The sequence below is a fragment of the Gymnoscopelus braueri genome, assembly GCF_963280865.1.
Source record: "Gymnoscopelus braueri genome assembly, chromosome: 13".
Lineage (NCBI taxonomy): Eukaryota > Metazoa > Chordata > Actinopteri > Myctophiformes > Myctophidae > Gymnoscopelus > Gymnoscopelus braueri.
This window is the reverse complement of record NC_137615.1, coordinates 16,618,333-16,633,869: the sequence shown is the minus strand read 5'-3', so window position 1 is coordinate 16,633,869 and position 15,537 is coordinate 16,618,333. Positions and strand designations below refer to the sequence as shown.

The window sequence follows — 15,537 nt, the reverse complement described above, 5'->3', positions numbered from 1 at the left end:
CCCTCACCGTTGCGATTGTCACATTTGAAATCTATTAGGATGAACTGGAATGACTTGTGCTAATGTAAAATATTAATTTATCTGGTTGACTGTCAGCCTTGATAAGAGCAGCTGCCATAAGACTGAAATGTCAAATGCACATTCATTTGTTGATTAAAATAGTGGAGTGGGGGGGTCGGGGACGTAGATACCACCTGGTGGCGAACACTGGAACTGTTCCACTCACTTGTTCCAAGTGTTGCACTCTATCTATGATAAGAAAAAACTCTTGCCAACAGAACGACAGGTGCGTTGGAGAAGACAGAGGTTTGATCAATGTAAGAGCAAGACTCCCATACACTGTCTTAAAATGCTGAATATCACGTTTTAATGGGAAACACAACACTACGGTCTGCAGACCTTCATCAGCTTATCTTGTTATCTTGTCAGATGACCTGATGAAGGTCTCCAAACACAAACGTTGTGTTTCCCATAAAGAACATTATATCGTCGCTGTCGTCGGTCAGAAACCTCCTATCTCCATATTCTAACTTTTTGTGGTTTTTTTGTGTGTCTTTCTACATTTTTATCCCACGATTTTGTAACCCATTTTTCACCCAGTGCCAAAGCTTGTAATCCTGGGCGCTACTCTCCCTCTGCCAGCCTGGGCAGAGCCCCGAACTGAGCTCATGCTTCCTTCAATGCATGAGGAGTGAGTAGGCTGCTTCTTATCACCTGTCACCTGGGGGGAGTTTCCCCGGTAGGACTTGCGCGTGGAAGGAACAAGTTATTCCAACCAGTTCCTTTCCCCTCCATCAGGCGCCCCAGCTGACCAGGGGGAGGCAGTATAGAGACCAGGATTATTGCATGTTTTTTGTGAGGATACCTACCCTAGGGGGCACGGGGAGAACATGGAAACTCCGCACAGAAAGGCCCTTTCGCCAATCCCACCTAAGGTATGGGCACTGATGACAGGTACTGATGATGGGTACTGATGATGGGTACAGATGACGCGGACAGCGCCCACAGAGTCCCCAGCGGGAATCGAACCCAGGACCTTCTAGCTGTGAGGTGACACTGACAGCACTACCGACTGCGCCACCGTGCCCCCTTTAACTTTATGTGTTTTTTGACTACTCGATCACACTACAGGTCACACAAAAGCTTTTGCTGTTTGCTGTTCTTGAATTTGAATCCAAAAGTGATTCTGATGGTTGTGATTGTTAACCCGCTGCAGGCACCGTGGCCATAGACCTGCAGGACTCCAGCGACAGTAGCCCGGAGGGCCAGGACCCCCAGGGCGGCATGGGGGGAGGGCCCGGCGGCGGCGGTGGTGGCAGAGGCAGCCGGAGCGGCTCCAGGACGAATAACGAGGCGGGGGGCGCCAACACCCTGGCGCTGCCGGCCATGGGCGGCGCCGCCGACAGCTCCACGGAGGACCGGCGGCACAGCATCGCCCCCGTGCTGGAGCTGGTGGACGGGGTCAGCAACCCGACCTTCGACCTGCTGGGAGATCAGTCCGAGGACGAGGCCGGGGAGGAGGACAAGGAGGACAGCGACCGAGACGAGAGAGGGGGGCACTGGTGGGGCGGCCACCAAGAGTGAGTTACTGAGGTTTTTTTTTTGTTTACTTTAGGCTTTAGGCTGGTTTTCTTCTTGACCACAATATTAAAATGTAGATAGTAGAATGTAGATGTTATTTAGACCAGTGAGTCTCAAAGTTCAAGGATCCGAAGGGGCCCAAAATCTATGCTAATTGGTCGGGCCGGGCTGAGCCTCGGCCCGACCAATTAAAAATAATAAAATCTATTACCACCAAAAAAAAAAATTCAACTGCCCCTAGCGGCCTAATGGTAAGGCGGACGGAAATGGCAGTGGATGTGTTGGATGCAGCTCAAAGTGAACTTTATACAGGTATCTTCTAGTTTGTCTCCGTTCGACCTTCCTAGCCTGTGTTATTAAAGAAAAACAGACGACAATAGACAAAACTTTGAGGACATTAAGCTCATAATGACACCTTTTTGGGGTTTTCGGGCCTAAAAGTTTGGTAATTGTTCGGACCGGGCCGAGCCTCGGGCCGGCCCAGTAGGGCCCAGTTAGGGCCGGGCCTTCATTTTCTGGCCCGTTGAGAACTCTAGTCTAAATAACTATCAAAATAAGAATCTGTACATTGAAACTATAGGATACCAAGTAAATAATTAACCTAGCATTTTGTCTAAATAACATGATGTTAGAATAGAAAATTACATTTTTCGTTGTGGGCAAGAAAAAAACAAACACAATTTTACTGTTTTACATTTTTGGAAACTTTTAATCTATGATGACATTACCAAATTATTGATTATGTTTATAATGGAGTAATTTGATTAGTTTGATTAGCTGGTGCACCCCTAGACTGAACTTTTGAAGGTTAACCAAGTGCTTGTCTGTTCATTTTGGGCGTGTGCAGGTGGGTGAAGGGCTACCCGCTGAACTCTCCTTACATCGGCAGCTCCCCTGCTCTGTGCCACCTGCTGCAGGAAAAGATGCCTTTCTGCTGCCTGCGCATGGACAAGGTACAGTACGCCAAATCCAAGTTCCGTCCCCGACCGTCACCCTATAGCTCAGTGGTCCCCAAAGCTTTTAGCCTAAGACCCGAAAAGAGAAATTTGATGTCTCCCCCCGGTGACCCAAACTAGTGAAAATAGCCGATCAATACAAGCATTGTGAGCTTGTAGATCTGCTATTTTCACAACTTAAACTTAAACTTAAGAAATGACTTATTTTCTATCAATTACACACCCCATGAAGCCTTAAATTCATGGAGATTTTTTGTTTTTTCTCGCATTCCTAAGCGTCTCCAACTGAGTCTCCTTTTGACCGATAACCCGGTCATCAAATTATTGGCACAGGAATAATATATATTTCTTTATGTATTTATGAAATTCTGTTGATATTTCTTTTGAAATTCTGAAAATGTTAGATTTTTTTAAACTTTAAAAAAATATTTTGAAATGTAGGATACTTGTGACCCATACAAATGGGTCCGTGACAAGCTCATAGCGAGTCACTTCATGCTGCTCCATGAGCTTGTAGATCTGCTATTTTTGACAAATCTGGAACATTTGTGCAAATCTTTGAATATACATATTTTTAACTCAAAAATTTGCTTCTGGGGGTCCGTCTGGCACAAAATATCTTTGCGATGGGGGGGTCCACAGTCAAATACATATTTTTTTAGGGGGTCCTTGACATGAAAAAGTTTGAGAGCCCCTGCCGTAGCTCACACAGACATCACACCCAGTCCTCTGTCCCCTATAGGCCTGCCACCACGTCCCCTTTGAGGACGCCCGTTCCTACGGCTTCAAGAACAAACTGATCATCGTGTCAGCGGAGAGCGCGGGGAACGGCCTGTACAACTTCATTGTCCCCCTGAGAGCGTACTACAGACCCCGGAAGGAGCTCAACCCCATAGTACTGCTACTGGAGAGCATGTGAGTTCCTTCCAAACAAGCATTCTGGTGACAACTATCACAATTATTACATAAATCTGCCTGATCGTAATTATTTGAGATAATCGCAATAATTGTTTTGCATAATAGTCAGAATCGTTTCTGTTTATCTGTATTAATTCATCTGTTCAGATTTAATAGCTCACAACACATCACATCAGCTATTTCTGCTATTTAAAAAAACGAAAACATTTGAAAGTATGCAATTATTAAATATGGCCTGTTTTATCTGTACCGGGTATTGTCAGTCATTTCATTGTATATTTAAGTTATTCGTTGTATCTGCCCTGTGCAGTTTTTCTTTACAAAGCCCCAAAAGGCAAACACAGCCTTCCTGGGGTCCAACACATTAATATACATAATATATCAGTGTATCACACAAATAAATAAATAAAACGAAGAAAATGTATTAAAAAAGAGAAACCAACAGGAATACAGCAGATTTAAAAAGTAGCACAGTCAATCCTTTAAAAATAAGCCTTTCCTTTGATGTTAAGAAGAAATCGATTTAAAAAAGAGAAACCAACAGGAATACAGCAGATTTAAAGTAGCAAAGTATCAATACCACAATTTTGAAATACTCTGTAAAAGTAAAAGTCTGGTATTCAAAATGTACTTGGGTAAAGGTATTGGCATCAAAATATTCTTTGAGCACCAAAAGTAAAAGCACTTATTTAAAATCTTTTGAAAATAGCATATCTACAAGCTCACAACGCGTCACATCGCAACGTGTTGTGAGCTTCTAGATCGGCCATTTTCAATTTGAAATTGCTGTATAGGGCTGAAGTGGATGTTTTGTGATAAAAATCTACAAAGTAACATGTAACTAAAGTTTTCAAATAATTGTGGCAGAGTAAAAAGGACAATATTTGTCCTTTTTACTTAAATGTCTTTGAGATTAGCATTTACATTTGTAAATACTCCATGAAAGTGTAAGTACAGGCTAAAATGTAATTTAGATAGCATGTTATGTAGACAGATGCCAGGTCATTTGTAGACCTGGCATCCTATAGTGTGCATAGTTTCAATGTACAGATTATAGATTTTTTAAATATTATACACTTTAGACTGATAATAGGTTCTTGGTTAACCTGTGATCCTAGATTACAATTTCTATGCATTTGATGTAATACCTTGTGTTTTTGCTTACTGTAATCGCTCTGGATTAAGAGCGTCATCTAAATACCTAAATTATAAATTGGAAGTACAGTACTTGAGTACATGTACTTAGTTACTTTTCCCCCGCTGCGAAACGACTGCAGAATCCAATAAAAAAAGAAGAAGCCAATAAACCGCTGAGTCACTCCACTGTAATGCTGTGTTACTTCCTGTAGTCATTACCCAGGGTCCTACTGTATTTCCCCCAAACCATAGGGATCCTATCTCCAAGGGGAGCCTTGCACTTCATTATGTTACGTATTACTCTTTCATATCGTACAAGGTTTTTGCCCCGACAGCGACGATATTGGGGAGATATACTTGTCAAAATAAAAATAAAACCATCTATTTGTCTTTTGATTGGCTCTTCAGACCTGACGCAGACTTCTTGGAGGCAATCTGTTGGTTCCCCATGGTGTTCTACACAGTGGGCTCCATCGACAAGTAAGACAGACAGACAGACGGTCGGCCGGCTCAGGCTGATCTCATTACTTATCTTCATTTTTTCCCTCTCTCCTCTCTGTCTATCCCTTCATCTTTATTCATTTCATGAGTAGCCCCGCTACTCAAAAAAAAACACTTTTGATGTATTCAAATTCAAGTCTTTCTGGCTTTTTGACACTGTCTGCAGCGCTGTTTAATTGCCTGCTCCATCTGGGCATCTCTCTCTCTCTCTCTCTTTCTAATGTCTCTCTCTCTCTCTCTTGGCAGTCTGGACAGTTTGCTGCGCTGCGGAGTGACATTTGCCGACACCATGGTGGTGGTTGACAAGGAGAGCTCCATGATTGCCGAGGAAGATTACATGGCCGACGCCAAGACCATTGTGAACGTTCAGACGCTTTTCAGGTCTGCACTCCATCGTCCTCCTCCTACTGGCGCACTTTACAATCCCACGTTGAGCTAAGTGATGTCTGTCTGGGGGGGTCAAGGTTCTTACATTTCACCCTCTCCTCTTTCTGTCTGTTCTCTCACTCCACTGCCAGACTGTTCCCGGCTCTCAGCATCATTACAGAGCTCACCCACCCAGCCAACATGCGCTTCATGCAGTTCAAAGTCAAAGACCACTACTCCCTGGCTCTGTCCAAGCTGGAGAAGGTAAGGAGCTTTATGTTTGTCTTAACCCATTAAGACCGGGAAAGAATCTGTGTGTAATTTTTAGCCATTTCTTTGGCTATTCAAAAAATACTGTACAAGATTTGTAACTCAAATCTTTGCTTCTGGGGGTCCCTTTTGGGGGTCCCTTGGGGGTCCCTTTTTCCCACATTTTGAGATGGGGGTCCGCGGCCAAATACATATACCCCCATCTCAAAATATTTTGTTCCAAGGGACCCCCAGAAGCAAATATTGGAGTTAAAAATGTTCACTTTAAAAAAATATATATGTTCAAAGATTTGCACAAATTGTCACGACTTTTCAAAAAAAATGCAGATCTACAAGCTGATGAGCTATGAGCTTGTAGATCTGCTATTATTGAATAGCCAAAGAAATCCAAAAATGACACACAGATGCGTTCCCGGTCTTAATGGGTTAACCCATTGAAACCGGGCAAGCATCTGCGTTATTTTAGATTTTAGCTGTATAGCAACATAAGTTTTTCTTTAAAACTCAACTACACAATCTAACCACCTAGGCTCCATTTTATGATTCGGCTAGCTTGTAGATCAGCTATTTTCATAATGATTTGACACATTTTAGTACTTTTACTTTGGTATTGTAAGTATATTGTGATGCTAATACTTTTGTACTTTTTTCCCCCCACCCGCCCATGGTCACATTCTCTCCACAACCCACACCTGTTCACACCTTCGTAGCTGTCGGGGGGAAACCTTGTATGTCCAAAACGGTTCCTTTTTTATTATTATAAAAAATATTATTATTAAAACCGGGAAATCTGTGTCATTTTAGATTTTAGCTATATATAGCTCTTAGGATTTAGAACAGTAGTTGTCAAAAATAGCAGATCTACAAGCTCACAGCGGTCACTTTGTGCCGCGCTGCGAGCTTGTTCATCTGTATTACATTTGTATTTTATTTTTGAAAAATCTTTTAAATCTTTGAAAAACATTGGATATATTTTTTTAACACAAATCTTCTCTTCTGGGGGTCTCCCTGGCACAAAACATTTTCAGATGGTGGTTCCGCGGCCAAATACAATTTGGGGGTCCTTGGCATGAAAATGTTTTGAGAACTAGCTAGGCCTACTGATTTAGACGGCATTGTAGAATCTGCCTCAGGTCTTAATGGGTTAAAAGCTTTCTAGTTTCTCTGTGGCATCGCCAGCAGCGCTGTCCTTAAAATGAGGTTCACAGCTTGACTTACAATTCGCATTTTAGCCATTTAGCAGATGCTCTTATCCGGAGCGACTTAAGTGCAAGATCAGAGTAAATGGCATGAACCCTGGTCAACAAACGACATGGTGAATGTTCAAGTAAATAGAGTGCAAAGACAACAATTTAGTGCTGCGACGTAACTAGGATACCAAGTGAACGTCAAACCTAAGCATCTGTCTAAATAACATGCCATCTAAATAACTGTGTGGTCAAGCAATAACAGAACTTAAAATTGAACAAGTAAACCAACATATATCTCATCTCAGAAAAACAACTTTCAATTATTATTATTATTTATGTTGTTGTGTTTCAGAGAATGCTTACTCAATTTACCTGTGTGTGTGTGTGTGTGTGTGTGTGTGTGTGTGTGTGTGTGTGTGTGTGTGTGTGTGTGTGTGTGTGTGTGTGTGTGTGTGTGTGTGTGTGTGTGTGTGTGTGTGTGTGTGTGTGTGTGTGTGTGTGTGTGTGTGTGTGTGTGTGTGTGTGTGTGTGTGATCTTCAGAAGGAGAGAGAGAGGGGTTCCAACCTAGTCTTCATGTTCCGCCTGCCCTTCGCTGCAGGAAAGGTGTTCAGCGTCAGCATGTTGGACACTCTACTCTACCAGGTAACTGTTAACATGCTAGACACTCTGCTCTTAACACATCGTGTGCCAGAGGTTTATTAGAATAGGGTACATCTAGTGCCAGCATATCTTCCATCCACTTACGTTGATATGTTTCGTGCTGTAGAAGCCCCGACGAGGAGCGCATGTAAACAAAGCCTGCGTGCGAGACTTTAGTTACTAGTTACTTTCTAGATTTAGATTATTAATACAAAACACACATTACCCACTTCAACCCTATTTACATTTCGGCCATTTGAAAATGCGACGCATTGTGAGCTTGTAGATCTGCTATTTTCAAAAGATTTTTATACATTTTATACATTTGAAAACGTGTGAAATGGGACATTCTGCATAATGAGTACTTTCTACTTTTGGTGCTTTAAGGACATTTTGATACCAATAGTTTATCTGTGCTTTATTATTTATGTATTTGTGCTTTCACTCAAGTAAATTTTGAATTCCGGACTTTTACTCAGAGTTTTAACAGAGTATTTCTACGTTGCAGTATTGATACTTTTACTTAAGTAAACAATTTGAGTACTTTTTCCACCACTAACGTGCATGAGGACTAAACCCTGTGTGGTGTGTGTCTCTGTTCTCCTTCCAGTCGTTTGTAAAAGACTACATGATCTCTATCACCAGACTGCTGCTGGGGCTAGACTCCATGCCTGGCTCTGGCTTCCTCTGTGCTGTAAGTAGTACAACTAAACAACAACAACAAAAACAAAACACTGGTTTAACCCATTAAGACCTGAAGCCGATTCTACATATGCTTTTTAAATCAGTAGTTCTCACACTTTTTCGTAATTCAAAATTATAAAAATAAATAATTCAAAGACTTTCAAGAATTTTTCAAAACATTTCTAAAATAGCAGATGTACTTGCTCGCAGCGTGGCACGAAGCTTGTATATCTGCTATTTTTGAATGGCCAATGCTAAAATAAAAAATGACACAGATGCTTTCCCGGTTTTAATGGGCTAACCTAAGTTTAAAAGGATAGTTCACCCAAAAAAATACTTTTTTTTAATCGATAAGTTACCCCATGGAGACTTGAATTCATGGATATTTTTTTTGTTTTTGTCGCATTCCTAAGCCAATAATGTGATGACCAGCGGACCGGTAGGCAGCGGTTCCGGTAGGAGACACAAAGGAGACTCTTTGTGTGTCCTACCGGAACGCGACAAACACTAAAAAACATCCATGAATTCAAGTCTCCATGGGGTGACTAATCGATAGAAAAAAAGCCATTTTGGGGGTGAACTATCCCTTTAACCACTTTCAACCTACCGTTCCTATTTTGAGCATGACATTATAGGCGGAAATTGTTAAAAAACTGTCAAAGAATCGTCAATACGTTTGAAAAACCGGATACGGCTATTTCCGCTATTAGTGGCTATAACAACGTACATAGGGCTTAAGATCGCAACACAATAGTGTCCATAGTTTCGCTGATGCCAAAACAAGGTGTGTGTGTGTGTGTGTGTGTGTGTGTGTGTGTGTGTGTGTGTGTGTGTGCGTGTGCGTGTGTGCGCCGTGTGCTTGTTTGTGTGCATTTTCTCTCCCAGATGAAAATCACGGAGGATGACCTTTGGATCCGGACCTATGGGAGACTCTATCAGAAGCTGTGCTCGTCCACTGGAGACATCCCTATAGGCATCTACCGCACTGAGGCGCACAAGCTTCCCATCTCTGAGGTGCTTGTACGTTAACTGTACATGTGATCTGTATTTATATGGTAATGTAGGACACTGGTAACTGGTCCCCAAACTTTTTAGACCCAAAAGAGAAATTAGACATTTGCGCAGGACCCAAACTAGTGAAAATAGCAGATCTACAAGCTTGTGGAAAAGAAAAAGGGTATATTTACGATGGGGTCGCCCAAAAAAATCCCTCATAATATGGGGTCGTGGTATAAAAAGGTTTGAGAACCCCTGCATTAGATTGTAGATTGACCTATAAAAGCAATCAAAAAAAATCCATCCGAATTCCACACAACACTTCAACATTCAACATGTTAGACAGCATTGATGTTTAAAAGAAAAGAAAAAAATCATGGATCTGGGCCAGATTGTTATCCATATATTGCATCAGCACCAGTTCATTTGCCATGCATAAATCATGTATGAGCTCAGCAACTGCACGTGAACCCTTTTTCAAGCAGTTGATTTTTCATTATTCCTATTCCTAACAGAAAACTAGCAAACTGCTGTGCATCTTTGCAGGAGTGGAGAGCAGAGAAATAGAGATGCATTCATTTCAATACGCAGTCTATACTCTTTATTGCTGGTAGAAAATATGTTCAAATACTTTCACTCTTCGTGTAAGAATGTTAACCCATAGCCTATAACGGTTTAGAGGTGCACGCACATCCAAACATTTCGACGGGTGCTGGATCAAACTAGATAAACTGTGAACAAAAGGCGAGGGTCTGCACACCGTCTTGATGCTCCCAACATAATTTAATAAATAGAGCGGTCAATGAATAGCGTTTCGGCCTATGTGGCCTTCCTCCGACGAAGGCCACATAGGCTGAAACGTTATTTATTTACCGCATCAAGGCGGTGTGCAGACCTTCTCCTTTTGTTCACAGTTAACCCATAGCCCCCATGGCTTTCTTTATCTGTCTCTACTCAACATACAGCCGTAACAGTATCCATTTCGGCAGTGGTGGAACTAAGTACATTTACTCAAGTACTGTACTTAGGTACAATTTTGAGGTACTGTTACTTTACTGGAGTGTTTCCAATTTGCTATACTTTTGCTTCTACTCCACTATCTCAGAGGCAAATATTGTACTTTTACTCCACTACAAATATGATAGCTTGTGAAACGGGACAGTCTGCATAATTTTACTTTTGCTACTTTAAAGGTTCTATGACATTCATTTTCACTTTTTTTATTTTTTGTGTTTTTTGGGGGGTTTTATGACCTCAATTACACCCAAAAAATCTGAACTTTGAACATTCAGTGGATTTTCTGTGGTCTGGGGTTTTCTGAATAATTAGGCTGAAAAGTAATCTGAGCTTGGCCCTTGGGCAGTGAAGTCACAGGCCATTAATCCCGCCCACTCTCCTCCTTGCCCCTCCCCTCCCCTATCCTTTCCTTCGGGGGGGGGGGGGGGGGGGGGGGGCGGAGCAGAGGCGATGATTGACAGGCAAAATCCCTCAACAGCGACACCCGCAGGCAAAGATTTATTTTTTCATTGCAGTTGAAAAGGCTTTAGAAATGTGAGAGAAAAACACCTGCGATGGATCACTGGAGTCGAATTTTTCGTAAAAACTTTTTATACACGTTTGAAGGACCATGACAAAGACTTTTAATGTGTGGTAAAACTGAATGTCATGAAACCTTTAAGTATTTTGATGCCTATACTTTTGTACCAGTCAATTTTGATTACCGGACTTTCACTTGTACTTGAGTGTTTCTACATTGCAGTATTTATACTTTTACTTAAGTAAAACATTTGAGTACTTTTTCCACCACTGCATTTCTGAGCTCTAGATGCAGGCACGAAAAAAATTCTTAGACTCCTGTGTGAACGCACTTTTATACATGCAGGAATAATTCCTCCTTACGCCTAGCGCTATCGGAAGTATACCACTCATCCCAACTTTGATAAGACAAACTAATATTCCTAATTTCCTCCTCAATCAGAGAGGTCAAAGGCAGATGAGTTAATTTAATAAACGCTCTTTGATAGGGTTATACTGACTTACACTAGACTAGGAAATTAAACATTGGTTTCATTTAAGTGTGTGTGCGTGCGTGCGTGCGTGCGTTTGTGTGTGTGTACTTGTATTACTATACTTGTGAGGGCCAAATGTCCCCACAAGTATAGTACAATTTGTGTAATAGACATTGTGAGGACAATGGTTCTCGCTGGAGAAATTGTATGGTTGAACAAGATTATAGTTAGGTTTACAATTAGGAAAAAGGTTCAGGTTGGGGCTAGCATTAGCTTGAGACATTTATAGGGTTATGCCTGATTTATACTGTACTTCATTGCTCACCGAAAATAGCTGATCAATAAGCTGATTTTATAAAGTCTGGGTCCTAAAACGTTGATGTCCTCACAAGTATAGTAATGTGCGTGTGTCCTTCCGACTCCTTCCTTCTCCTTCCTTCAGTCCCAGTGATGGAAGAAGTAAAAGTATTAATACCCTATTGTAGAAATACTCTGTTACAAGTCAAGTGTTCAACAACATCTTTTGAAAATCTCAGATCTACAAGCTTGTGTAAGTAGTTAATACAAGTTTTGTAATAATAATCAAAATCTACAAAGTAGAAAAAGTATAAAAGTTAAATTAGAAATACTCCAGTAAAGTAAAAATAAATACCTAAAAATTGTACTTAAGTACTGTACTTTGAGTACATGTACTTAGCTACTTACCACTACTGCTCACAAGTACAGTAATGTAAGGGGCTTTCTACAACCAAAAATAAAAGCAGCATTTAGTTTGTATGCACCACATATCTCGAACAAACTCCCAGAAAACTGCGGGTCTGCTGCCACTCTTGATTGAGTTATTTTATTTTTTTCTCTTTTCTCTTTTCAAATGTTCTAATTGTGTTTGCTTTGTTTGATGTTCTGTGTAAAGCTCATTGAATTTCCTCGTGGTTGAAATGTGCTATAGAGAACCCGAAGTCTGAGGGCGCCTGGGTCACGGCGTTATTTTTTTTGTATTGGAATCCACATAGGCAAATCTTAGATCTCGTCACATAAGAACTGTGTTCCAGAAATAAACAAAACCCCGACGATTTTACTCATATGGATATGAAGCATCAACTGACGGTGCAACGTACGCATTTATCCAAAGAGTAAGAAAAAAATGTTCTTCTCCAAACACAGACGTTATCAAAAGTAACTCAATATCATAAATGTCACATACCTGACAAAATCGCCAGGGTGGTTTGTTTATTTTTGGAGCACAGTTCTTATATGACGCAATCTAAGATTTTCTTATGGGGGATTCCAATACAAAAATACACTCCCACTACCCAGGGGTAGTGGGAGTGTATTTTTGTATTGGTATTGGTATACCCAGGGGTAGTGGGAGTGACGTAAGGACTTCGGTGCTCTATACCAGTGGTTTTCAACCCTTTTCATATCAAAGTCCATTATTTATTCAGCATTTGAGCCACGGATTCACCATTTGATGAGATTTAGGCCGGATTCACACTATGGTCCCGGGTGCGCACCCTGGACCACTTGGCTGATGTTGTGGTAGTGTGAACGTAGCGAACCGTTCCCCGTAACGCATCACCGTTCCGTACCCGAAACCACCTGGGGAGGTAGTCTCGGGTCCGATTGCTGCGGACACGGGAACGGAACGCGGCAGTATGAATCCATCCGTACCAAGAGAAGGAAGTGGACTGCTAATCATATATCACTTATATATTTTTATAATGACGCATTATTTTAGCTGGGTTATACCTTCTCATAGTTCTACTTGAATGTTGACAAGAAATAATAATCCCGCTAGTGTTTGAGTAGCGCGAGCCGTGAAAAATAATAAACAAAAAACACATGTGTGGCGAACGTATATATAAGGATAAATATACCACGGATTAGTCCGTGACGTCACTGCTAAAATACCAAGGATGTATCAGTGACGTGACTATCATATTGATAATAACAGAGACGCGAGAGATGACGTTACATTTTGAGGTTTCAAAGACCAACGCACACACTGCTTTGGTTGTGTATTGTTGTTCTGTTATTATTATAACTCAAGACAACGTCAGGAACACAGTCAAACTTTATTATTCACTCTTAGTGACTCTTCTTCTGTGAATGACATTCTGTGGCTCCCAAAGCCCCATAGTCAACAGCGCCCCCATGAGGCACATATTTACCATTACTGGAAATTAAATGGTCTCGGGTGCGCAAGAAATTTGGCCAGTGTGAATGCTGGCCAGCTGGGAGAAGCCATTCGTACTCGGGAACGGTTTGATTCAAACGGACCCAGTCTGAAGCCGCCCGAACTCTCAGACCCAATACTTATTATTTTGTTATCGTTAGATATGATTTTGGCTACAATTCCATCCATGCTGTATTGATGTTGGTACCATAGGAGAGATAACAGGCAAACGTTGATCAAAATAACAATTATTTAATTAAGTAATGCAGATATTTAATAATAATTTTACTCTTGAGAGCGTAAAATGAAACAAAATGGACCCGTAAGGTGTTAACTCTCAAGAGTTAAAGATCTATAAGGGTCCATTTGGTTACCAACTCTCCATCATTTAGCTGGGGACCACCTGGAACCCCTCAAGGACCACTGGTTGAGAACCGCTGTTCTATACAAATAAAACTGCCTTGCCTTGCCTAAATGTGTGTGTGTGTGTGTGCGTGCTTCAGTCCCAGGTGTCCATCACGGTGGAGGACTACGAGGACACCAGGGAGCCCAGGGAGCCCCTGCTGTCCCGCACGGCCGCCCACCGAAACTCCACCTCCTCGGAGCCCGTCTCCACCGGCTCCTCCTCCCACTCGGCGGACCACCCTCTCCTCAGGAGGAAGAGCATGCAGTGGGCCCGGCGGTTGAGCAGGAAGGGGGGCCGGGCTCCCCACGGCGGGGCCAAAGGAGGGGGTCCCGGCAGCGCGGCCGAGAGGATCAGCCAGCAGAGGCTGACCCTGTTCCGCCGCTCCGAGAGGCAGGAGCTCAACGCCCTGGTGCGGATGAGGATGAAACACCTGGGCCTCTCGCCCACGGGCTTCAGTACGTACCATTGAGTAATAATAACCAGTGGTGTATTAGAAGTAATTAATGTACTCAAGTACTGTACTTTTTTTGTACAATTTTAAGGTACTTTTACTTAAATTTTTACTTTTACTTTTACTTTTACTCCACTACATCTCAGAGGCAAATATTGTACTTTTTACTCCACTACAATTATTCAAAAACTTTAGTTAATTGTTACTTTGTGGATTTTGATTAACCACTTCAACCCTATTTAAACTTTGGCTATTTGAAAATAGCAGATCTACAAGCACAAGCTTGTAGATCTGCTATTTTCAAAAGCTTTTTATACATTTTAGACATATGATAACTAGTGAATGGGACATTCTGCATAACGAGTACTTTTACTTTTGGTATTTTAAGTATATTTTAATGCCAATACTTTTGTACTTTTACTCAAGTAAATGTTGATAACCGGACTTTTACTTGTAAGGGTGCGCTCTCACCGCACTTTTATTTTACCTCTGGGGCAGAATCTGCCAATGCATTGTCAATGTAAATGCGTGGATTCACGCAAGAGCGGATTTTTCCGCTTGTCGCGCAGACCTTGCGTTTATCTGCTCTACGCGACTTGTCCATTGGAAGCATAAAACTGCTGGAGGCAGGAGCTGATTTTCTCCCTCTGTCCAATCGGGTGAGTCGAAGGCGGACCGTCCCAAGACTCAGGAAGCAACATGGTGCTCTCAGTGGACCAACTGGTTGTAGCTGTTGCATCTCACCCAGTACTTTATGATTTGACCATGAAAGAGTTCCATATGACTGACATTAAAGAACTGGCCTGGTTACAAGTCAGTGCGGTACAGACAAAGCTAGTCTACGGGCAACGCAACGGGGAGGGAGGGGCTTGAAAGCAAGTGACAGATGCTGATGTGCGTCAGTGGTTGCCTGGCAACGTCAAGGCAGAAGGCGGTGCGGGCTACGGGGACGGTCTTGAATGTGAGTGACAGGTGCGTCACAGCGTTTTTTTAGAATCCGCTGGCTGCAAAAAACTGTGGCCGCACACAACCTGCGTTTAACAGCGGCCAGCCAACTTTTGGTGAGAGCGCGCCCTAAGGGTGCGCTCCCACCGCACTTTTATTTTACCTCTGGTGCGGAATCTGCCAATGCTTTGTCAATGCAAATGCGTGGATTCATGGAAAAAATGCGCAAGCCCATGAATCCACGCATTTGCATTGACAAAGCATTGGCAGATTCCGCCCCAGAGGTAAAATAAAAGAGCGGTGGGAGCGCG

The 15,537-nt window shown here is 42.2% G+C and overlaps 1 protein-coding gene across 4 annotated transcripts in view; it reads left to right on the top strand.

The window, feature by feature from the left end:
• Nucleotides 1-15,537, top strand: part of kcnt2b (potassium sodium-activated channel subfamily T member 2b) — an 85,263-nt gene that overhangs the window by 65,762 nt on the left and 3,964 nt on the right. The window contains exons 18-28 of one of the 4 annotated variants that reach the window (XM_080446707.1): nucleotides 1,217-1,580; nucleotides 2,429-2,534; nucleotides 3,280-3,452; nucleotides 5,001-5,072; nucleotides 5,340-5,474; nucleotides 5,612-5,723; nucleotides 6,440-6,457; nucleotides 7,461-7,562; nucleotides 8,170-8,253; nucleotides 9,129-9,257; nucleotides 13,928-14,285. In XM_080446707.1, coding sequence (XP_080302833.1) covers nucleotides 1,217-1,580; nucleotides 2,429-2,534; nucleotides 3,280-3,452; nucleotides 5,001-5,072; nucleotides 5,340-5,474; nucleotides 5,612-5,723; nucleotides 6,440-6,457; nucleotides 7,461-7,562; nucleotides 8,170-8,253; nucleotides 9,129-9,257; nucleotides 13,928-14,285 — 1,653 coding nt within the window. Of the gene's footprint in view, nucleotides 1-1,216; nucleotides 1,581-2,428; nucleotides 2,535-3,279; nucleotides 3,453-5,000; nucleotides 5,073-5,339; nucleotides 5,475-5,611; nucleotides 5,724-6,439; nucleotides 6,458-7,460; nucleotides 7,563-8,169; nucleotides 8,254-9,128; nucleotides 9,264-13,927; nucleotides 14,286-15,537 lie in introns of all 4 variants that reach the window. The other 3 variants (XM_080446706.1, XM_080446709.1, XM_080446708.1) reach the window with 3 other exon arrangements.